Raw genomic sequence first — 25343 nt, forward strand, 5'->3', positions numbered from 1 at the left:
TATTGGAATGATTATGCCTCTCTGATACATTTGCACAAGAATGCTTTTACATAAAACTTTTAGCCAAAGCCTGAAACCCCACTCACTCAAAACCTCGGGCTTTTCTGGATCATGAGATAGTGCCTGGAGTTTCTGAGTCTCAGAGAGGGGAGAGGAAGGGAAATCTTCCTCTCCAGCTCCTGCTGGACTTCGTGGGGAGTAGAAATTAGAGGAGTTGATGGTAGCACCAATAAGATGAAGGTGGCTCATGGACCACCCTGTGTGGAAAATGTTTAAAAAGCTAGGCCCTTTCTTAGCCCATGGTCCTTTAGGATCAAGAATAATACCAACTTGGGGCAGTTAGAGGGTGCAATGGATAGAGCACCGGCCCTGGAGTCAGGAGAACCTGAGTTCAAATCTGGCCTCAGACACTTACTAGCTGTGTGACCCTGGGCAAGTCACTTAACCCCATTGCCTAACAAAACAAAAAAACAAAACAAAGAATAATACCAACTGTAGTAAGAGGGTTTCTGTATGACCCAATTTCTATGTCATGATAAATGTCTAGAGATTCACAGGCTTCAAGAATCTGTAACCAGAAGGAATCTGAGGAGTGAGTTGGCCCAATCCCCTCATTTTAAATATGAAGAAACTGAGTGGGGAAGTAGCTTGTCTAATGTCACAAAGATGGTAAGAGAACTGACTGGAAATTAGAGCCAGGACATCTGTTGTCTTTTGCTACCATAGCTACATTTCAGTGGGTGTTGACTTATTTCTCATTCTTGGGGGGGGGGGGCTCAGTGTCTTCTATCCTGCCCCAAGGACCCAAGGCCTTCCCTTCCTCCAAGTGTGGCCTTTATTTACCCCAGGGGGTGTTTAGGGGAGTGAAAAAGAGAAAGCCTATGCTTTGCAGAGTCTGGATGCGGTTATGACTCTGGTTGGTAATGGCTTTTCTTTTTCTTTTGTAGAAGTAAACCAAGAAATTTCTCGAGAATCATCTCCTTCCCCCAAATTGGACAAATTCAGACTAGCCAGACACTTAGCTGAAAAAGCAATCAAGGTACCTGAATTTGAGAGCCTGGGGGGTGGGGGGGGCCGGGGCTTTGCTCTGAGGGGGCACGTGTCCAGCGGTTCAAGTCTGTTCTCTGCCATCTGCCTGCAGTCCTCCAAAGCACTGTAATTCATGATCCCTCATCACTGTCAGGAACTCTCTATAACATCCTGCAAAAGCTTTCTTTTGTGGAATAGGTAGACAGATATAATGGTGACTTAGGACTTTCCTTTTTAAAGATGTCTGCTCATATTTGGAATGGATTATACTTTGTTCAGTCTGGTGCTCTGTTTTCTACAGTGATGGGATTAGATGGTTTCATCACACTGGGAGCGTGAGGGGGCGTCTAACGGTTGTGTTTGGCTCCCCCGATCGCTGAAGGTGATCACTGTGGGGCAGATTCCTATTCCTCCTCACCCTGTCCCCATGTGAATTCTACTAGTCATGTGAGCACACTGGCACACTTGAGGTTTTCTTTTTTTAAACAAAAAGTGTTGATCTTGGACTTGGGGCAGAATGACAAATCATAGTTGCTGGGGACAAGGCCCGTAAGCCTCTAAACCTTTTCCTCTTTGCTTTAGTGATGAATTAGGCCTTGGCTGAAATTTGAGAACAAGAATTTTCTTGTCTGATTCTGCCAAGGCCCTCTACATCTGCTGCTGCCCTGAGACATGGGATCAGAGGCCCTTCAGTGGGAACGCCCCGGACAGCCTCTCCTCCTGGTGCCCTAGCTCCCTGTAAAGCTCCTGGGAGCCATGCCTGACTCGATTGCTTGGATTGGGGGTGCTTTCTTTGTCCTCCCTTCCTGCTGCCTGTTCTCCTTGCTCCCAGAACCCAGATTCAGATTCAGGCCTTAGGGTTTGGTCTTTTGTTCTGCTTCTCCACTTTTCACCCCCTCCTGGAGAACCCTCTTGGTAGGTCACAGATGGCCAAATTGATGCCCTCTCCTAATCCCCTCTTGGGCTCTCAGAGGTTATCTGCTCAGGCACTTCTGAAGCCTGGGGCCTTCTCACACACCCTGATGGCTGGCCATCCAGTCTGTGATTCCCGTGACAAAGGAGCTCATCACTCCCAACACAACCACATCTATTTTTCAGTGGCTCTGATAGGCTCTTTTTTTTTTTTCTAGTGAGCTGCAGCAATGTCTCTTTATAAGTTCTACCAACTTCTGGAGGCAGGTGGTCCTGTTCCCCCTCCAGCCTTTAGAGAACCCAGGTGATACAAATGGATATATACGGAATTTTTCTTTGGTCAGAGTCAGGTGGGCGGTGCCTTACTGGTCAGCATAGACAGTGTTCTTTCTCCCATAACAGGTGGTAGAGAATGCTCAGGACATCCTGTGCCCAAGGAGCCCCTGGGCCTCTGGCAGCTAGAGGACCTTGGGGTTTCTCTTCTTGCACAGGATGCCAGGTGGGAGGGATGGCTGCCAGGCAGCGAGCAAAAGCTCTTTTGGCTTTGGTTTTCTTGGACCTGTTGTCATGCTGAGGTATAAGGCTCACCCAAAAGGGATCATGAGCTCCACAGGGGCAATACGTTTGCCAGGCTCCACCAAGTAGTTGTGGCTTGTTTGCCAGCACCCCTGGGTCGGGAGAAGCTTGGCCTTGCTGATGTCTCAACGCATTTTAGGAGCTAGAATGATTTTCCACCTCCTGCTGGATTTTCTCGGGGTTTGGCTTGACCAAATCTTTCTGGATGAGACTCAGAAGACGTGGCTGACTTTTGATTCCCAAGGCAAGATCCCTTCCTACCTTACTGTTTTCTCCTCTTGATCAGCTGAGTATTTAATGTTCATTTAATGTTCACACTGGTATTTCCTTATCCTTGCTTCCATAGCAAGGGGTGCAGGGGCAGCTCGGTGGCGCAGTGGATAGAGTACCGGTGCTGGATTCAGGAGGACCTGAGTTCAAATCCAGCCTCAGGCACATAACACTTACTAGCTGTGTGACCCTGGGCAAGTCACTTAAACCCATTGCCTAGCCAAAAAACAAAAACAAAAACCAACCCATAGCAAGGGGTGCTAAGGTTCCCCTTCTACATACTTGAAGAAAGACAGTAGCCTGCACCTCTTGTCCCTATGTGTAAACAGCCCAGGACTTACCATCTTTGTACCGTGTCATTGCTGGGATAACTGCTTCTGACTGGAGAGCCAGGACAGGCCTTGAACAGTGCAGGCCCTGGTGCTCCTGGTGAGTGTTTCTTTGCTTGTTCATTCCACACTGTGTGGATTGAGCCACAGTTTGAAATATTATCCGGAAAGAGCTGAGATCATTGCTAGAGAAGCACCCGGGGGTAATCGCTGGCCAGTTCATTGTAGATTGGTCCAAGACCACCAGTGCAGTCTGGAGGTCTTTCCCAAATCCCTACCATTTCTGTGGTCATCTCCTAGCACTGGGAGTTTTAGGAGGGCTCTACTGATGGTAATTGAGTGAGGTAGGCCAGCTGAGGAGAATGGAGAGCTCAGGACATGAGGCCCATGTTTTTTACAAAGGAACACGTAGGTGCAAGTGCCAGCCTCTTTATCTACCTGGAACTCCGTAGTCCAAAGCCTCTCCTCAGCAGTTATCCAGTTAGGTTCCTGTTACCCTTGACCAAACCCCTCCTTCCCAACAGCTCTGGGAGGGCAGACTTGCATCTGCTAATCCCAGCTCCCAAAGCCCTTTCTACATGAGAGTCCCATGAGGTGAGCAGTATAAGGATTGTGTCTGTTTTATGGATGAGCATTCTGAGGCTCAGAAATGCATTAGAGCTAGGAATTTTTGGACCAGATGAACTCCAAGCTGCCTTCGAGCTTGGACAACCTGGCATTCCAAGGCTTGGGCTCTATCTGTTAGCCCAGGTGGCCTGCCTTCAGTAGCAGCTGAGACAAAGTGATTTGCCCCATGTTAGATAACAAGTAACAGATCAGAGCCAGGACTGGACCAGAGATGTTGTGATGCCCAGGTTAGTGTTCTTGTACAATTCTTCTCCAAGATGATTCCTCCCTCCCTTCTCTTCTTCCCTCCCTCTTTTCCTTCCTTTCCTTCCTTCTGCCCTCCCTTCCCTCCTTTCTTTCCCGTCTCCCTCTTTTTCTCACTCCCTCCCTTCTTTCCTTTCTCCTTCCTTTCCTCCCTCCTTCCTTTCTTCCTTTCCTCCCTTCCCTCCTTTCTTTCCTCATTTCTTTCCTTCTCTCCCTCATTTTCTCCCTCCCTCCTTTTCTTCCTCTCTCCTTTCCTCCCTCCCCTCTTCCTTTCCTCCCTTCTTCCTTTCTTTCCTCTCTCCTTTCCTCCCTCCTTTCCTCCCTCCCTCCTTTCCTTCGTCTCTCCTTTTCCTTCCTTCCCTTCCTCCCCTTCTTCTCTGCAGCAGAGTTCCTTCTCAGCAGGGACACTGATTGGTTCCTGGGCCTCAGCTCTGGATGCCACTCATGGACGCCAGCAGCAGCTGAGCTCCCAGCTCAGCTAGGGGTGTGCAGTGAGGCTGGGGGACTGTCACTGCTTTGCTTTTCTTTTCAGATGCCATGGACCCTTGGTAAAGGACACTTGGGCTCTTTGCTTGTTAATGCCACGCTTTGTCCAGACTAATTTGAATAAAGCAGATCAGGTTTGGCCCAGATTTGGGTCCTGCCCCTTTTGCAGTGTAGTCCTTGGAGCTGGGGAAGATCCTTCCTTTCTCAGGCACCTTCCCTTGGAGAGCTCTGCTGGGGGCAGAGGACAAAGGAAGACCATGACGGAACTCCGGGGGGAGGTTCACCCTTGCCTCCTTGACTGCTGCGTGGACATCGTCCTTCACAGTCCAAGGCAGGGCCTTGGGGCAGCGTTCCTGGCAGTGCTGGAGAGCTAGGAGGCTCCAGCAGGAAGCCCCCATGGCCTCAGTGCTGGTGATGGTCCGGCTGCTTCAAGCTGTGGTGTGCAGGATGTTGTCAGAGCCTGGCCACAATGGGGGTCTGGAGGTGAGGAGCCAGAGACCATCCCAAGGACCTGCAAAACTTGGCTGTGTGGGATCCGTTGTCAGCCACGAGGGTGGCCCACGAAGAAGGCAGTGGCACCCCCAGAAATCAGTGGGCATCGATCCTGGTGCTCTTTGGCCAAGTGCATTGAGTAAAGAGACTAGAGTAGCTGGAGAGGAAGGGGGTGGGTCAAGATCTGGTGGGCAGGCAACAAGCCCAGAGAATTACCACCGACTATACTGATGCCACAGTGAAGCGAAAGAGCCAGTGGGGGCAGAGGAACCAGATCCTGGAAAGCTAGATGGGAACATCGAGAACGGGATGAACTGTGGAGCAGTTTACCTTTTGGATGGGGTGGGCTGGTGTGGTGGACCCACCCACTCCAGAGTCTTTACAGAATCCATGGTTCTTTGAGCCTGGCTCCGGCTACCATCCACCCTCCCCCTCTGCCTCAGGACTCTGTGCCAGGATCTGGGGGTTGGCTCAGTGTGGGCTAGCACCGATGCAGCCACTTCTTGCACTGTGCAGGTCTGGAGATAGTCTGGTTTTCAGGGCCTTTTGATCATTTTCATTGGGAGTGGGTTCAACCTGGAATCCTCATCGTCGTTGGGGCTAATGGAGAAGAAGGTATAGAGTCCACTTTGCCTAACAGAGGAGGGACGGATTGGAAGACAGGCTCTAAAACAGCCCACCAGCAGAAGGGATGAGGTGTATAATCCCTTGGGCCTGATCTTCACCTTCAGAGAACATCCTTCAGAGCAGAAGTGAGATGTGGGTAGAGACCCAGGAGCCCTACACATTTTGAGTTGCCTGCCTTGGGCAATCTTCAGTTCTTTAAGGAAATCATCCCTGCTAAGAACCTCTTTCCTGGGGGCAGAATCCTTAACATGAGTGAAAGATGAGGTGATGTGAAGAATGATTGGAACTGCCTTCATTGTCCTGGTAGGAGGAGGCCTAGCCAAGAAAACTTGAGGCACTGATTGCAGTCTGGCTGATGAGGGACAGTAACAGGAAGAGGAGAGGTGGGCTTTGACCTTAGTACTTTTTTATCGGTGTTTCCAGAAAGGGGAGATAAGTCAGAGGCCTTAAGTTGAGACTATGCATATGGCTAAGTCATGCGAGAAGGCATCCTGGAGAAATGTACAGGCTACCTCCATGGCCCTGGGAGGTTTGAAACATAGTGGGAAATGTTTCCCTTTTTTGTCAGCATCTGGGTACTTGATAACCATAATGTTTTATTTGGTAAACTCTCAGCTTCTGACTGATTCATTCCCTTCAGCCTACAAAAATCCTTTGTTCCCCTCCCCCTTGACCCTGCCCACCGCCCCCCTCAAGCTCTCATTCGACATTGTAGTCTGCATATTCTCACTGCCTCTGGTTTCTCACCACTCACTCATCTCTCAGCCCCTTTTAATCTGCTTTTCATACCCTCCATTCCACTGAAATTATTTTCTCCCACATGGTTAGTGACTTCCTTAGCACTCAGTCCATTGGTCTTTTTTGTTTCCTGCTCAGCATCTCTGCAGCATTTGACACGATTGATCACCTGGAAAGTTTCACTTGTCCTTTCCCGTCTGTGAGAACACTCTGTCTTGGTTCTTCTGACTCATCCTTCTGACTTGACTCCTTTGCCAGTTCCTTCTGCATGTTACATATTTAGCTGGCCAAAGCTCTCGCCTTGTTTACTCTTTCTACCTTTTGGCAATCTTAGGCAGTCCTGTGGCTTCAGTTATTACTTCTGTCCAAATGACTGCACCCCAGCTTTGTTCCCTCAGCTCCAGTCCTGGCTCTCTGGCTCCCTGTTGTTAGACATTTCCATCTGGCATCTTAAAAGCCACATGTGCAAAACTGATCTCAGTCTCTTCTCTTCATCCTGCCACGTCTCCTCATTCTTCCACTGCTGCTGAGGGCTATGTTCTGTCACACTCCCTTTTCCCTGAGGCTCATCACTGCCAGTTTGTCAGGAGATCATTGGAAAGGGCCTCATTTAACTGTTGTTTCTTAAGCCATATTTATGAGGAGATGTCAAGGTAGAAACACTGCATGAATGTCAGAAATGGTTAGTAGCTTGAGGGCAGATGGTAGACCTCTGTGGCTGGCTCCTGAGGATGTGCCCCAGACATTCTCATTTCCTTGTGGCTGAACTGGCATTTTCTGGGCATTCAGCTTCACAAGGAAGTGGTATATTTGAAAGGATCAGAAAGGAGCTGCCCAGCTAAGAGTTGTGGGATAGATTCTTTCTCCCTACATACAACTGCCTGCCCCTAGAAGGCCCATGAAATGTGGAGATCAGGAGACCATGGGAGATGACCAGCTAACAGGCAGCAGCACCATGGACAGAAACAGCCCATGTTTAAAACATTTTTCCATTATTCATCTATCCCCTCTCGTGCACCTACAAGTCCCATGAAGAACCGTGGTAAAGATGTGGGCGTTTTGTAACTGGCTCAGGCCAGGATTCACTGGGTGGTGGGGGTGCCCCAATGGCATTCAAAGCCTGGTAATTGTGGCTAAATCTTAGTTCCCCATCCCCCATCCTGACAAACAGTACCAGAGCTCTCTTGAAAGTCAAGGAAAACCAATGCATCCCTGGTGAAGATTAATATCAAGGCTTTCCCAGGAAGGGAGATTTTTTTTTGGTCTTCTTAAGGAATATAATAGGTGCCCAGCTAGAATCTGAACTCCTAGGAAGGACTAAGTTGATGGTCCAGTCAGTCTTGCATCTGATGGTGTTGGTTTGGGGTACAGATTCTTAGCCTGTAAGGCACCGAAAACTTCTTGACAGCCTTTGTTTTCAAAAAGCCAGGGACAAGCACCAGTCTGCATGTGGGTGGAGGCAGTGCTGGGTGTAGCAGGCTGACCAAAAGACTTTTTGTGTCATCTCAGGGTTGTGAAAGCCAACAAAATGTGCCCTAAGAGCCAGGTGGGAGAAGATCACATCAAGGTGAGCTGTTGTCAGGGTGCCCCACCCTGACCTGGCACATGAAGGCTAGCAGTGGTTGCCATGACCACGGAGAGGGCTCTCCCAGCAATGTCGATGAAGTTTTCAGAGGCTTCACAGTCAGCTTGCTGGAACACCTGATGATCTGGTTGCTTGTAGTCCAGGAACATAACCAGAAGCCTGGTTAGCTGACTTGGGCTCCCCTAGAGCCCAAGGTGGGTCCCCTAGAGTTGGGCTCTGAGGATCCCCAGGAGCAGCCAGTCTTCTTGCAGTCCAGAGGCCTCCTCCTGGATGTGGGGAGTCACAGAAAATCCTTTTCACTGGCAAGCTGCTGGTTCTGGCCAAAGGGCATTGTACAGGTAGAGGGCAGCCAATGAAGGTGGGGGGGGACAAAGTGGGGGGGCTGCTTTTATTTTATTTTTATTTTTTAGCAATTGGGGTTAAGTGACTTGCCCAGGGTCACACAGCTAGTAAGTGTTATGTGCCTGAGGCTGGATATGAACTCAGGTCCTCCTGACTCCAGAGCCAGTGCTCTATCCACTGCGCCATCTAGCTGCCCCCTCTCAACTTGGTTTTAAAAATATTTTGATAACTGTATTGCAATTTTTTTTCTTTTCATCCTATGTGTTTTATTTTAAACATTTAAAAATATGATTCTGCAAAGGCATCCATAGGCTTCCTCAGACTGACTTCCAGGGTGGCAAAGAAACAATGAAGGACCTCCTGGAGGAGTAGGACATGGAGTCGGGGTGTCAGGAGTCAGGGCAGCAGCACCTCACTTCAGACAGGTGCCACTCCCAGCATTCAATTTGCCTGTGAAGAGCAAAAGCTTGGATCACATCCTGGAGAATCCACCTCAAGTGGAGAGAAGGAGCCAGGGGACAAAGAAGCAAAGAGGAAGTGAGTCTGAAACACAGACAGGGCACAGGGATCAGAGCTTCAGGTCGGCTGAGTCCTGGGCTGGCAAAGCCACCTGGGAGGAGGCAGGACAGCTGGGAGACTGAGGTAGGCCAACAGCCAGTAGCCAACCATGGGCAAATTGCAGACTGATGGGGCTTTGTGGGTGTGAATGCCTTTTGGTGGGTTGTGGGGCTTCTGGTAACCCTAACCCAAGCCTCCCAAGGACCTGTATCTTTCTGACACTGGGCACAAAACTGGACTTGGGGTTTTTTCCCTCAAAAAAGAATCAGAGGCTTTCCTCCGGAGGTTAACATCCTGCCTCATGGCAGAAACATAGTAGGAAAAAAAATCAAATTCCTCTGTTCTTGTCACAACATCTCCTGTCACTTTAACATGGTTCATTTCTTCCTCGAACTTCTGAACAACACAAACCTTTCAGGGAGTGAAAATGGTAATTTTTACAAAGTGGAGACTTCCTTCTTGTTAGAAATAGGCTTGACACCAAAAATTTAGTATCAAGAAAATTTATTACAAAGAAAGTCCAGAGGATTTAGACGTTTCTGGCCAGAAGTGGGCTCCACCCCTCTTCAGGAGGGGTGGGCCCTAAGTGCAAGGGCAAGTGTGCTTTTATGCAGTTGAATTCGGAGCCAAACCTCCCAGGCCGGGATTGGTCCATCCCTTCCCAGGTTACACCTTTCCTTACATGTTTCCCCTTGATATGCTCAAGTATGTTCCCCCTCCCTTGGTCATATGTCCCATGACTTGTTAATGAGGCTCTAATTTTATGCAGGGTGTGTCAGATAATAGTAATGAAGTTCATTAAGCAGGCACACTAACATTTTTCAGGTGTCCTCAGGTTGACCCTAACTGGTCTGAGCTGGCTCGACCCTTATCTTGATTTTGGAGTCTTTATGGAACCATCCACTTACTTTTTATTGGCTCAGCCTGAGCCCACCTACAGTGTACTACTTCCTGCAGCTGTTCTTTAAATCTCTGCATTATTCTACCTGTGGAAACATAAGCCCTTCTAAGTCTAACACTTCTTGCTAGCATGGGCCAAGGGCTTGGGTCAAGTAGAATAAGACAACATGATTCTGAATATGCCTATGAATGCATCTGTACTTGGGCTCCATGGTTTTTATCATGGTTTTTATACTCCCTCTACCAACACAGATTGCATTCCCTTCAGGCCTTAGATGATCTGAGTTGCTGTGGCTAAAAAAAAAAAATCACCCCCTGGCCAGCCTTGTTTGGTAATTAGCTTCTTACACCTTAATCAAGTAGGCCAGGCTGTTCCCAGGCTTGTAAACAAAGCCTTTTCACTGTAGAAAGGAGGAAACTCAGACCTAGAGGAGTGACCTGGCCAAGGTCACACTACTTTTAAATGCCAGATCTGGGATTTTAACCCATTCCTCCATGACTTAGGTTCAGGCTCTTCACACTGTATCATGTTGTCCAGCTTCATCTTGGAACCAGTCCAGAGGACTTTGTCCTTGGTCCATAGGCTTTGATCTTTCATTCCTTGCCCAACTTGCACCAATCTTATGCCCTAGCTTTGGATACCAAACTCCCTTTACCTTCTTGGTCCTAGAAATGGTGTGATTTCCTGATTTCAGAGATGTGCTCTGCCCATTCACCTAGTTGGATCTTTATGCAAATTGTACCCTCTGGCTGAGGGGTCTCCCAGGGTTCTGTCCTGGGCCCACTTCTCTTCTCCATGACTGCTTCACTTGGTGAACTCATTGGCTCCCATGGATTTAATTGCCATCTTCCTCCCGATTCTCAAACTCACCTTTCCTTCCTCAATCTCACATTTCCAGCAGCCTTTCAGACATCTCACACTGGAAGCCCAGTAGACATCTTAAACTCACCAACTCCAAAACTGAACTGTCTTTTCCCCCAAGCCCTCCTCTCTTCCTAACTCCCCTCTTATTTACTGTAGAGGGTAACACCATCCTCCTGGGCCCCCAGGCTCACAGCTTAGGAGTTATCCTGGTCCAGGATGGGGAACCTGCAAACTTGAGGCCACATATGTCCTTCTAGGTCCTTGGGGGCAGCCTTTGGATTGAGTCCACGTTTTACAGAACAAATCCTTTCATTAAGGGGATTTGTTCTGTGAAGTTTGGATTCAGTCAAAGGGCCATGTATCGTGTGATGGGTGACCAGACGTCATAACTACCTTAGATCACATTGCTTTCTCTAGCACTTTAATGTGCTTACATTGGCTTTAGGTAGACAGTCCAAATCCATCTCCATTTCATAGGGGAGGAAACTGAAGCTGAGAGTTGCCTAGCATCTGGTGGTGTTTCTCCTGCCTAGACATTTAGTTCTCTCTCTCTTTCATACCTGTTGCTTCTCTAAGGCAGTATGAGTCGGTGATGGCTTTCAGGACTGACCTCTGATAAAAATATGGCTCCATGAACTATTGGCCCTCCCATGCCGCAGGCTGAGGCTTCTTGACCTAGGATGGCCCCCACTCAAGGAAGAGTTGGTGTAACTCCAAGACTCCATAGACTACTTACAGGTTGGCGGCATTCGCCTCAAAGCAACCTCCAAGGGTTACACAGAACAGCTGGATGTCAGCCTGAGGGGAAGTTTCTGAAGCTATTTGCTGTCTATGCTAATAACATACCTATGCAGAGAACCATTAGCAGCATGGCAGACATAGGTGTGATGGCTGATGTGAGGAAAAAGCTGACTGGTCTGTGATAAATCATTGAAGATACCCAGTAGAGTGTGATGTGCAGTCTTAATTGTTAGCCTAGGTAGGTAGTGCATGTTATTGTTAAGGGTATTTTGGGGGGGAGGTTAGGGTGGGGAGAATGATATGAAAATGCAGCTCAATGTAGCTTCAGAACCATTGAAGGTAGTAGTAGTAGTAGTAGTAGTAGTAATTTAAAAATAATGTAATTTTTAGGATTTATTACATAAGTTCTGCTGAAGTGGTATTTCAAGTGACGGTTCTGCCACTGTGGAAAATTAAGAGAACTCATACTCATGTGCAGGGCCATTGAACAGGTTCTTTGGCTCTACCTTGTCCAGTATTTTGGCAGTTATTTGAATGAAGGCTTAGATGGCACAGGTATCCAATTTGTGGAAGACACAAAGCTGGAAAGGATTGTACAGCTGAATAGAGACCTAAGGAATGAGTCACTATTAATTAAGTTATCTCTAATGAAGTGGAGAGTGATCATATTGTCTGACAGGGCTCAAGAGGATCTTGGCAAACTGAAATGATGAGCTGAATTTATTAAGAAGAAATGTAATTGAGATCAATATAAAGTCTTATATATGTTCCCCCAAATCCATTTCAGTGGCACAATTTTGGAGGATATAGCCACACAATTGTTTATATGAAAAAGAAGTGGGGACGTAAATGAACAGTGGGCTCTGTGTGAGTCACCAATGGGCTATGGCCGACAAAACCAAGAGTCTTTTAAGCTATGTTAAGGGGAATGGTGTCCAGAGCACAGAGGAAAGATTGAGAAGTAGTGTATTCCTTTTTGCTGGAAGCCCTAGAGTAAAGGTTAGGTGAACATTTGTTACAGAAATTAGAGAAGGAAATTTTGTTCATGGACAGTTTGGTCCAAATCATAGAGGTCCCTTGGCTTTTGTGTGTCATGGACCCTCCCCCCTCCCCTTTGGCCGTCAGTCTGGTGAAAGCAAAGAAAGCTAATTATGTTGGAAGAGTTACCAGAATACTTTAAAACAACAACAATTTATAGACCCCCAAGTCAAGAGGCCATGATGTTTGGGAGTTCCTTCTACCACTGAGATACTGTGATTTCAGTCAAGATTCAGAATGACCTTCACAGTCTATATTTTAAACCTTGTATTTAGGATCAAAGTATCAATCACAAAACAGGATCAGGGGGACAGGAAGGACCAAAGTCATTCATATGAAAAAAGATCCGGGCATTCTGATTAATCTCTGACTCTGGATGAGCTGAGTATATAGGACAGCAGCAGAGAAAGGCAGCCCGATCTATCTGATTTTCACTAATATAAATCTATAACCCCCCCAGCAGAGCTGTGCTGGTCCCAGTGGCCTCTGCCTTGGTCAGAACACACTTCAGAGCAGTCACAGGGAACACATTATTAATGTCAGCAAGGTGAGTGGCTTGGAACACGCCAGAGGAGGAGTCCTTGAAGCATGTTAGAGTGTGTAGCTAGGATAAGAGAAGGCTAATGGGACAACATGATAAGTGCCTTTAAATGTTTGAAGACTTTTACTGGGAAGAAATGAAGTCACACATGTATTAAACACTTACTAAAGAATAGACTTTGCTTTGCAGTAGGTGAAATGAAGCTGATAAAGAGTCATTTGTTAAGCAGAGAGGTTATGGAGCCCTCCAGCTCAACAGTCTCTTCTGTCCAGGAATTACATTCTAGTGGCTTTGGGAATGGGGAGCAGGGTGAGGACCAACCTGCACACAGATGAATGAGGGATAACAAAATTCTTACAAAATAAACATCAAATCATTTGAGGACTGTGGGAGCCCCAACACCTGGGGAAATTAGGAAAGGCGTCCTGTAGGAAATGCTGGTTGAACTGAGCCTTCATGCAGCCTAGGGAGGGCTCCCAAGGGACGGGCAAGGGGAAGGCAAAAGGACATTCCAGGCTTGGGTGATAGGCTGTCCAAAGGCCCAGGAATGCCCTTCCACTTTGGGACAACTCTTGCTGTTAGGAAGTTTTTCCTTCAAGGGGCCCTAAATCTGCCTTTATGCTACTTCTATTCATTTCTCCTAGTTCTGACCGTCACCTTTCAGATACTTGAAGGCATCTGTCATGTGACCTTTTAAGACTACTTTTCTAGTTAAATGATCCAGTCTTTCCTCATATGGCCTGGCCTGTAGCCATCTCACCATCCGCCTCCATCTTGAAGTTTCTGGATGTGCTCCAGCGTCTTAATGTTCTTCAGCAAATATGGTCCCCAGAACTGAATTCCATGGAATTACCATTCCTCAATGCAGCCTAGGAGAAATCACGAGCTTTCCAAGCTGCCATGTTATATTGTAGCTATTGTGACATTCCACAAGAACTATTGGGTTTTTAAGAAATAGATATTTTTCTTTTACAGCCAAAATCTGCCTTTTTATCGGACCACCCCAACCCTCTTTCTCCCAACTGAAAGAACACACATATACACACACATAACCCTCATTACAGAAATGTATAGTCAATCAAAACAAATTTCCATGTTGACCATCTCCAAAAAATAATTTGCTTCATTCTTCATTCTGAGTCCTTCACCTTTCTTTTCTTTTTTTTAAATTTTATTAGTTTATTTTGATTTATCAACGATCACTTCCATATGCTTTTGAGTTTAAAATTTTTCTCCCCCTTCCTCCCCACCCTCCCCAAGATGGCGCACAATCTGATATAGGCTTACATTTACATTTATTAAACATATTTTCACATTAGTGAAGTTGTAAGTAAAAATTAAAACCAATAGGAGGAACCATCAGAAAGATGAAACAAAACTCAACAGAAGGTAAAAAATGAAGTGATTCACTTCCATAGTTCTTTCTTTGGATGTGGACAGCATTTTCCATCCCAAGGCCTCTGGAGATGTCTTAGATCCTTGTAATGCTGAGAAGGGTTCAGTTTAACAATATTAGTCATTGCACAACGTGGCTGTTATTGTGTACAAAGTCCTCTTGGTTCTGCTCACTTCACTCAGCATCAGACCATATAAGTCTTTCCAGGTTTTTCTGAAGTCAGCCTGTTCATCATTTCTTATAGCACAATAGTATTCCATTACATTCATATACCACAACTTGCTCAGCCATTCCCCAATTGATGGGCATCCTCTCAATTTCCAATTCTTTGCCACCACAAAAAGAGCTGCTATGAATATTTTTGTACATGTGGGTCCTTTTCCCATTTGTTTGATCTCTTTGGGATATAGCCCTAGAAGTGCTATTGCTGGATCAAAGGGTATGCACATTTTTGTAGCCCTTTGGGCATAGTTCCAAATTGTTCTCCAAAATGGTTGGATCATTTCACAACTCCACCAACAATGTATTAGTGTTCCAATTTTCCCACATCTTCTCCAACATTTATCATTTTCCTGTTTTGTCATGTTGGCCAATCTGATAGGTGTGATGTGGTACCTCAGAGTTGTTTTGATTTGCATTTCTCTAATCAATAATGATTTAGAGCATTTTTTCATATGACTATAGATGGCTTTAATTTCTTCATCTGAGAACTGTCTGTTCATATCCTTTGACCATTTATCAATTGGGGAATGGCTTGTGTTCTTATAAATTTGTCTTAATTCTCTATATATTTTAGAAATGAGGCCTTTATCAGAGAGACTGGTTGTAAAAATTCTTTCCCAATTTTCTACCTTCCTTCTAATCTTAGTTGCATTGGCTTTGTTTGTGCAAAAACTTTTCAATTTAATGTAATCAAAATTATCCATTTTGCTTTTCATAATGTTCTCTATCTCCTGTTTGGTCATGAATTCTTCTGTTCTCCATAGATCTGATAGGTAAACTATTCCTTGTTCTCCCAGTTTACTTATGGTATCAGCCTTTATATCTAAGTCATGAACCCATTTTGACTTTATTTTGGTATATGGTGTGAGATTTGGGTCTATGCCTAGTTTCTGCCATACTCTTTTCCAGTTTTCCCAGCAGTTTTTTTCAAAGAGTGGGTTCTTATCCCAGAAGCTGGGGTCTTTGGGTTTATCAAATAATAGATTACTATAGTCATTGACTACTGTGTCTTGCATATTTAACCTATTCCACTGATCCACCTCTATTTCTTAGCCAGTACCAAGCAGTTTTGATGATTGCTGCTTTATAATACAATTTAAGATCTGGAATTGCTAGGCCACCTTCCCCTGCATTTCTTTTCATTAGTTCCTTTGATATTCTGGACCTTTTGTTTTCCAAATGAATCTTGTTATTATTTTTTCTAACTCTATAAAATAATTTTTTGGTAGTTTGATTGGTATGGCACTGAATAAGTAAATTAGCTTAGGTAGGATTGTCATTTTTATTATATTAGCTCGGCCTACCCATGAGCAACTGATGTTTTTCCAATTATTTAGATCTGATTTTATTTGTGTGAAAAGTGTTTTGTAATTGTGTTCATAGAGTTCCTGGGTTTGTTTCGGAGGTAGACTCCTAAATATTTTATAATGTCTACAGTAAGTTTAAATGGGATTTCTCTTTCTATCTCTTGCTGTTGGGCTTTGTTGGTAATATATAGAAATGCTGATGATTTATGTGGGTTTATTTTATAGCCTGCAACTTTGCTAAAGTTGTTTATTATTTCAAGTAGTTTTTTACTTGATTCTCTAGGATTCTCTAAGTATATCATCATGTCATCTGCAAAGAGTGATAGCTTTGTTTCTTCTTTGCCTATTCTAATGCCTTCAATTTCTTTTTCTTCTCTTATTGCTAAAGCTAAGTTTCCAGTACAATATTGAATAACAGTGGTGATAATGGACATCCTTGTTTCACCCCATCTTATTGGAAATGCTTCTAGCCTGTCCCCATTACATATAATGCTTGCTGAAGGTTTTAGATATGCTATTTATTATTTTAAGGAAGACTCCATTTATACCTATGCTTTCTAGTGTTTTTAATAGGAATGGGTGTTGTATTTTATCAAAAGCTTTTTCTGCATCTATTGAGATGATCATGTGGTTTCTGTTGGTTTTGGTGTTGATATGCTCAATGATGCTGATAGTTTTCCTAATATTGAACCAACCCTGCATTCCTGGTATAAATCCTACCTGGTCATAGTGTATTATTCTTGTGATAAGTTGCTGCAATCTATTTGCTAGTATTTTGTTTAAAATTTTTGCATCTATATTCATTAGAGAAATTGGTCTATAATTTTCTTTCTCTATTTTGACTCTTCCTGGTTTAGGTATCAACACCATATTTGTATCATAAAAAGAATTTGGTAAGACTCCTTCTTCACCTATTTTCCCAAATAGTCTATATAGTATTGGAATTAATTGTTCTTTAAATGTTTGATAGAATTCACATGTAAATCCATCTGGCCCTGGAGATTTTTTCCTAGGGAGTTCATCAATGGCTTGTTCAATTTCTTTTTCTGAGATGGGGTTATTTAAGTATTTTACTTCCTCTTCTGTTAATCTGGGCAATTTATATTTTTGTAAATATGTATCCATTTCACTAAGATTGTCAAATTTGTTGGCATATAGTTGGGCAAAATAATTCCTAATTATTGTTTTAATTTCCTCTTCCTTGGTGGTAGCTTCACCTTTTCATTCTTGATACTAGTAATTTGGTTTTCTTCTTCCTTTTTTTAATTAAATTAACCAAAGGTTTATCTATTTTATTGTTTTTTTTACATAAAACCAGCTCTTAGTTTTATTTATTAGTTCAATAGTTTTCTTAATTTCAATTTTATTAATTTTTCCTTTGATTTTCAATATTTCTAATTTGTGTTTAGTTGAGGATTTTTAATTTGTTCTTTTTCTAGTTTTTTTAGTTGTATGCCCAATTCATTAATCTCCTCTTTTTCTATTTTATTTATGTAAGCATTTAGAGATATAAAACTTCCCCTAAGAACTGCTTTTGCTGCATCCCATAAGTTTTGGTATGTTGTCTCATTATTGTCATTCTCTTGAATGAAATTATTGATTGTTTCTATGATTTGTTGTTTGACCCAATCATTTTTTAGGATTAGATTATTTAGTTTCCAATTATTTTTTAGTCTATCTTTCCATGGCCCTTTATTACATATAATTTTTATTGCATCATGATCTGAAAAGGATGCATTTAATATTTCTGCCTTTCTGCATTGGATTGTGAGGTTTTTATGCCCTAGTACATGGTCAATTTTTGTGTGTATGCCATGTACTGCTGAGAAAAAAGTATATTCCTTTCTATCCCCATTCAGTTTTCTCCAGAGGTCTATCATACCTAACTTTTCCAATGTTCTATTCACCTCCTTAACTTCTTTCTTGTTTATTTTGTGGTTAGATTATCTAGTGCAAGAGGGGGAGGTTCAGGTCCCCACTAGTATAGTTTTGCTGTCTATTTCTTCCTGTAACTCCCTGAACTTCTCCTCTAAGAATTTGGATGCTATACCATTTGGTGCATATATGTTTAGTAATGATATTACTTCATTGTCTATGGTGCCTTTTAGCAGGATGTAGTTTCCTTCCTTATCTCTTTTGATTATATCTATTTTTGCTTTTGCTTTGTCTGAGATCAGGATTGCTACCCCTGCTTTTTTTTAACTTTAGCTGAAGCATAATATATTCTGCTCCAGCCTTTTACCTTTACCCTGTATGTGTCACTCTTTTTCAAATGTGTTTCCTGTAAACAACATATTGTAGGATTATGGTTTTTAATCCATTCTGCAATCCATTTCTTTTATGGGAGAGTTCATCCCATTCACATTCACAGTTTTGATTACTATCTGTGTCTTTTTTTTCCATCCTTTTCCCCCCTTGTTTATGCTTTTCTTTCTCCTTTTTCCTTTCCCCCCTCACTAGTGTTTTGCTTTTGACCACCGCCTCCTTCAGTCCCCCTCCCTTTTATTATCCCTTTCCCTTTTCTTCCCCTTTACCTTACTGCTTCTCCTCCCTTCTTCCCCCTCCCTTTTCTTTCCCCTTTTCCCTCCTACTGCCTATAGGGCAAGTTAGATTTCTATATGCAGCTGATCATGTTATGCCCTTCTTGAGCCAAATCTGATGAGAGTAAGGTTCAAACAATGCTCACCCCCTCCCTTCTTTCCCTCTGCTGTAATAGGATTTTGTGTCTTTTCCTGTAATGTAATTTACCCTTGTCTGCCTCCTCCTTTCTCAGTACATTTTCTAAGATCAGATTGATCCACTTATTTGGATCCATTTAACCCACTTGATTAGATTTTTTTTTATCATTACATCAAAGTCAACTAATATCCACCCTCTTTATGTATACTCCTTTAACATGGTGTAATAACAATACAGTTCTCAAGGTTGCAAGTGTCATATTCCCTTGTAGGGGTAAACAGCCCCCTTATTAACAACATATTGTATCTTTCTGTCCCATTTACCTTTTTATGTCCTTCTTGAGTCCTGTACTTGAAGATCAAATTTTTTGTTGAGCTCTGGTCTTTTTATCAGGAAAGTTTGGAAGTCTCCTATTTCATTGAATATCCATCTCCTCCCTTGAAAAATGATGCTCATTTTTGCTGGGTAATTGATCCTTGGCTGCATTCCAAGCTCCTTTGCCTTACGGAATATCATGTTCCATGCCCTGCGGTCTTTTAATGTAGAAGCTGCAAGGTCCTGTGTAATCCTGACTGTGGTTCCATGATATTTAAATTGTTTCTTTCTGGCTGCTTGCAGCACCTTCTCTTTCATCTGGTAATTTTGGAATTTTGCTATTATATTCCTTGGTGTTGTCAATTTGGGATCTCTTTCAGGTGGTGATCGTGGATTTCTTTCTATGGTTATTTTCCTTCTGGTTCTAGGACTTCAGGGCAGTTTTCCTTTATGATTTCCTGAAAGATACTGTCCAGGCTCTTTTTTTCATCATGATTTTCAGGTAGTCCAATAATTTTTAAATTGTCTCTCCTGAATCGATTTTCCAGGTCGGTTGTTTTACTGATGAGGTATTTTACATTTTCATCTATTTTTTCATTTTTTTGTTTCTGTTTGACTGATTCTTGCTCTCTCATAGAGACATTAGTTTCCATTTGTCCAATTCTAGTTTTTAACAGATTGTTTTCTTCTGTTAGTTTTTGTACTTCCTTCTTCAATTGGCCAATTGTGTTTTTTAGGGACTTGTTTTCTTCAGTGTATTTTTTTTCCAATTGGCCAATTGTATTTTTAAGGACTCTTCTACCTCTCTCATTTGACTATTAAAATCCTTCTTGAGCTCTTCTAAGAAGGCTTTTTGGGCTTCAGACCAGTTCATATTCCCTTTTGTTGTTGCAGATGTGGGTTTGTTGACAATGTTGTCCTCTTCAGAATTTCTGTCTTGATCTTCACTCTTCTCATAATATGAATCTATGGTATGTTTCTTTTTACTCATGGTGTTTCTTTATTCCCTGGCCTTTAAAGAGATTGAGCTCTCCTGCTGGGGAACAGAGGGCACTGACCCAAGCTTCTTGTGTTGGGAGCCTAGGTCTTGGTCACTGGCTTTGTGTGCTGGGGCCTCTTATGTTGGCAATTGGAGGCTGTAGGTTTCTGGCAGCTTACCTTGTGTTGGGCTGGAATCAGCAAGGCTGGAACTTTCAGGCAATTCTAGGTTGCCTGCTTTTCCTTTCCTTTAGCTTTCTTCAGCTCCTTTTAGATGGGTGCTGCAGGGTGTTTATCTGCCTGGGGCCCCTGCAGTGTTGTCTCCCTCATTTCTGCTAATGCACTGGGAGATTCCTTTGTGGTAGAGTGCCAGGCACCTGGTGGTTTTCTGAGCTGGTTTCCACCGGTTCCCCACCCTCACTGAGGCACTTGGAGGTCCAGGTGTTGGTGTTTGCCTGCTACCACCTGGGCTTCAGGATCTCTTCCTGGGGTTCTGACAGCTCACCTGGTGTTGGGTTGGAATCAGCAAGGCTGGGCTTTAGGAAGCTTTAGGTTGCTTTCTTCTCCTTTCAGATGAATGCTGCAGGGTACTTATCTGCCTGGGGCCCTTTAGTTCTGCTCCCTTATTTTTGCTGAGGCACTGGGAGACCTGTTTGCTGGGCTGCTGCACTGCTGCTCCCTGTCTTTCTTCTAGTTCAGCTGTTCCAGGTTTTCTTCTGGGGTGATATTTTCTGGGTTTTCAGAGGTTGATAGGGGAGAGTGAGAACGACTACCTTTTCACTCTGCCATCTTGGCTCCTGGAAGCAGAACTCTCCTTCACTTTTCTTATCAGAAAGTGGGTAGGTAGCATGTTTCCTCTTTGGTTCTCTGGAATCTGGATTGGTCATTACACTGATAAAAGTTCAGCACAATAGTATTCCAACACATTTATATACTATAATTTGTTAATTAACCTCAGTTGATGAGCATCCCCTCAGATTCCCATTCTTTTCTGTGCACCCTGATTATGTGAAATCATTTTCCCTAACCTTCTTTTCCTTTCCCCCACATTGTATTCTTTTTCTCTTCTTTTTTCCATTCTTAAGATCATTAAGGCACAACAGAAGTGCTCCCTGGCCTTGTCTGATTATGCTCCCTTATAATGTAAGCAATTCATCCTTGTTTAATCCTTTATTGTTGTTTGTTGATGTATATACCCTTTTGGTGTTTCTCTTGACTCCTGTGTTTAAACTCCAAAGTTTCTCTGTAGCTCTGGTCTTTTCATCAGGAATGTTGGAAGTCCTCTATTTCATTAAAGATCTTTTATCCCCCTGTAGGATTATTCTCCATTTTGCTGGGTAAGTTATTCTTGGTGGTATACCCATAACCTTTGCCTTCTGGAATGTCATATTCCAAGTTTTCCATTCCTGCATAGAGGTGGCTTCTAAGTAATGTGTGATCCTGATTGTGGCTCTTCAGTACTTGAATTCTTTCTTTTTATTTTTGGCTCCTTGCAGGATTTTTTCTTTGACCTGGAAGTTCTGGATTTTGGCAGTGATGTTCCTTGGAGTCTTTGCTTTGGGGTTTCTTTCAGGAGGTGACTGGGATTCTTTGTTTATACTTTGCCCTCTAGTTCTAAGGGATATGAGCAGTTTTAATATTTCTTGAAATATGATGTCGAGGCTCTTTTTTTTTTTATCATGGCTTTCGGGTAGTCCAGTGATTCTTATTTTTTTCCCTCCTTGATCTGTTTTATAATTCGAAGAACCTTATATTTTCTTCTATTTAGCACCTACTCTGTTGTCAAGCACTTTGCCAAGCATGTTTACAAATATTATCTAATTAGATCATTTGGTTATCTCATGAGTTATTCGTTTCCTTTTTGTCTACACAGAGTTTCAAGGAGTTTGTTGCTTGGGTAACGTCTTGTACCAAGTTTCTAACCCCCTTTTCAATCCTTTCTTCCGTAGTTTTTATTTCTTTTCTGATTTTTTACTTAAGCACTCTCATTTCATTTATAAAAACATTTTAAACTCTTTTAAAAACCCTTCTAGTAAAGGAAGGAGGTTTAGCAGTACCAGATCTTAAACTATATTATGTGGCAGTAATTATTAAAACTATCTAGTACTGGCTAAGAAGAAAACTAGATCAGTGCAACAGAGTAGACATACAATTTACAGCAGCAAATGACTGTAGTAACTTTGTGTTTGACAAGTATTAAGACATAAGTTTTTGAGATAAGAATTCTTTGGTGAAAATTGTTGGGAAAGCTGGAAAACAGTTTTGCAGAAACTGGATATAGACCGATATCTTGCACCGTTCAGCAAGATAAGGTCAAAATGGATACATGACCTAGATATAAAGGGAGATATTATAAGAAAACTTGAAGAACATGGAATATATTACTTACCAGACTTATGGGATAGACAAATAATTTATGAATAAGCAAGAGGTAGAGAGCATTGGGAGGTGTAAAATGTATAATTTTTATTACATTATATTGAAAAGGTTTTATATAAATAAAACCAGTGTCAAGATCAGAAGGAAAGCAGAAAATTGGGGAAAAGTTTTCATAGACAGTTACTCAGATAAAGGTCTCATATTTCCAATATGTAAAGAACTTCATCAAATCTATAAGGATATGAGTCATTCGCCAATTGACAAATGGTCAAAGGATTTGAACAGGCAGTTTTCTGATGAAGAAATAAAAATAATTATAGTCATATGAATATATGCTCTAAATCATTATTGATTATAGAAATGCAAATTAATACAATCTTGAGATATCATTTTATACCTATCAGATTGGCTAAAATGATAGAAGGGGAAAGTGATAAATATTGGAGGGCATGTGGAAAAATTGGGACACTGATTCACTGTTGGTGGAATTGTGAACTGATCCAACCATTTTGGAGAACAATCAGGAATTATGCCCAAAGAGTTAATAAACTGCCTCTACCCTTTGACCCAGCAATACCACTATGAGGTCTATTTCCCAAGATTGTTAGGGAAAAAGAAAAGGAACTTGTATGTTCTAAAATATCTATAGCAGCTCTCTTTGTGGTGGCAAAGAACTGGAAATTGTGGGGATGCCCATCGATCGGGGAATGGCTAAACAAGTTGTAGTACATGGTTGTGATGGAATACTACTGTGCTATAAAAAAGTGATGAGCTTGATGATTTTAGAAAAAACATGGAAAGATGTGCATGAAATAATGAAGAGTGAAATGAGCAGGACCAAGAGAACATGGTGTACAGTAACATCAATATTGTTTTATGAACAACTTTGAATGATCAAGTCATTTTGACTCTCATAAATACCCAAATTAACTGCAAAGGACCTATGAAGATGCTCTCTGCATCCACTGAAAGAACTAATAAATAGAAGTTTGCATAGTATGGTTTTATACACACACACACACACACACACACACACACACACACACACATACTTGTGTCTAATGGTAGCCATCTCTAGGTGGGGAGGAGGAGAGGGAGGGAAAAAAATTACATGATAACTTTGTTATATATTTAAAAGGACAAGCAAGTCGTACATAATAGATTTGCAATTTCATGTGCAATCCTCTTTTATTTTTTTTTCTATTCGACTTTATTTCTACTTTAGTCTACTTTATTATGGAAATACTTGTTTTATTTCTTAAGTTCACAATAAAAAAGCAAACAAACAAAAAGTAAAACTCTTCGAGGAATTTTAGTTGTCTGTGCCCAAGCCATATTTTTCTCTGAGGCTTGCTCATAGATGTTTTGGAGTCATTCTCTTCTCTGTGTTTGTGTTTTGAGCATGTGAGCATCCTATGATAGCTGATTAAGGTGGTGTTCTTCTTTTGTTTGCTCATTTCTTTCACCTTCCTTCCTGACTTTTGAACTTGATGTTAAGGCTGAATTCTGAGTACTTCTAGAGGGCAAGGTCTGGACTGCTTTTGTTACTGCTTTCTCAGGGTCCTGAATATATGTTGTTCCAAGATCTCAGGAAGAGCTTGAGCTGGGGACCTGCAAGCTTTCAGTGCTCCCAAAGTGGTTTGCTCCCTCTTATCCTGCCCAGTCTGAGCTCTGCAAGTTGTTGATCTGGGTTTGGGTCTGAGCAAGAGCATATGCTGCTGGACTCTGCACTTGTTGGCCAGCTGGGAAGCTCTGCAGGTTTGGAGTGGCAGTATTGCAGCCTCCCTTTTGGTCTGAGATTCATGTCTTGGTTATTCCTCTGTAGCCTGGGCTTGATGCTGAAAGTGATACCCTCCTTTGAATGTGGGGTCTGAGCCAAAACTGCTTGTTGTATTTCCTTTCTTGGTATACTATGCAGGGCCTCGCTATCCGGGACTCTATCCCAGGGCACAGTTCTGCTTCCTATTCCACTTTCAATCTGCGATCTGGAATTGGGGAGCAGGCAATACAACCACCAGTTTGCACCTATCCCCACTGAGGTACCCCAGTGTGGGTATGACACCTCCTCTTGCCCCGGTATACAACCTTTCCCTAAACATGGACTGCTCACGGGCAGCTTATTCCCAGTGCCTCCAGACCTCCCTGTCTGTATCCCTATTCAGACCTGGACTGAACATAAGACTCACTGGAACTTTTTCTTTATATTTCCCCATCAGGCTCCAGGCGGGTGCAGTTACTAGATCTCTTTGGAGGAGTTTGTGGGACAGAAGCCCTCCACACTGCTTCTTCCCACTCTTCCACCTTGGCTCTGCCCCCGCCCAAGAGCTATTGTTTATCCAGGTTTCCATCTTTCAATAATTGTGAAGTCAGTTTTTTTTAAACCTCCCCACTACCAATATGTCATTTAATCTGTATTAAATTTCTTATTTTTGACTTCATTCTATGGTTTGTCAGGATTTTTTTCCCCTGGATCTTGGCATTATTGTCCCAAGTGTTGGTATTTCCTCCAATTTTTTGTTGTCTGTACTATTGATAATCCTATCTACTTGCATGTCCTTATATCTAGATTATTTATTAGAATGCTGAACATCACAGGGCCAACCACAGATCTCTGAGGCACTTTCCCAGAGAGCTCCTGCTAAATTATCTTCTAACCGTTGGAGCCTGGCCATTCTACCATATCTTCTGTCACAGAGCTATGTCTCATGGTTAGCTTGTGAGATTTTGTCAGCTAGATCTAATAGTCAGGCAACATCCGTTCTCAACAAGCCCTGGTTCTTTCTTAGGAATCACTGCTTTCTTCTCTAAATGCTCATAAATGCCATAATAATAATTTGGAGAGTGTTGCCAGGAGCAGAAGACCTCTTACTGGCCTCTGGTTGACAGACTTGACCTTTAGGCATATGCCCTTCTCCCATTTCATGATACCTCAAGAAGCAGTTAATCTGGCCACAGCAACTTAAAATCTGAGGACAATTAAATATATAGATGGCATTGGCCGTGAATTGTAAAGGTTAACCCTTATCAGATCCAAACAAAAGAAGCATTCCCTCTTAGTGGATGATGTACTAATTATATAAGTTCCCTAGGAACACCCCAAAGCTGCCTCAATAAAAATCTGAAGCAATAGAAAAGAGATTGGACTAGATATCCACACTGAAAAAACAA

General features: G+C 42.8%; 1 protein-coding gene across 8 annotated transcripts in view; it reads left to right on the forward strand.

The window, feature by feature from the left end:
- TTLL8 (tubulin tyrosine ligase like 8) overlaps positions 1 to 25343 on the forward strand; it is a 73942-nt gene that overhangs the window by 6890 nt on the left and 41709 nt on the right. For all 8 annotated transcript variants that reach the window (XR_013483691.1, XM_020982906.2, XM_020982910.2 and 5 more), the window contains one exon: positions 948 to 1039. Coding sequence is in view for 7 of the 8 variants with exons in the window: in XM_020982906.2 (XP_020838565.1) it covers positions 948 to 1039 (92 nt within the window). In the remaining variant the exon portion in view is untranslated. The remainder of the gene's footprint in view (positions 1 to 947; positions 1040 to 25343) is intronic.

Source organism: Phascolarctos cinereus, unplaced genomic scaffold, assembly GCF_003287225.1.
Source record: "Phascolarctos cinereus isolate Bilbo 61053 unplaced genomic scaffold, phaCin_HiC Scaffold_1;HRSCAF=81, whole genome shotgun sequence".
NCBI lineage: Eukaryota > Metazoa > Chordata > Mammalia > Diprotodontia > Phascolarctidae > Phascolarctos > Phascolarctos cinereus.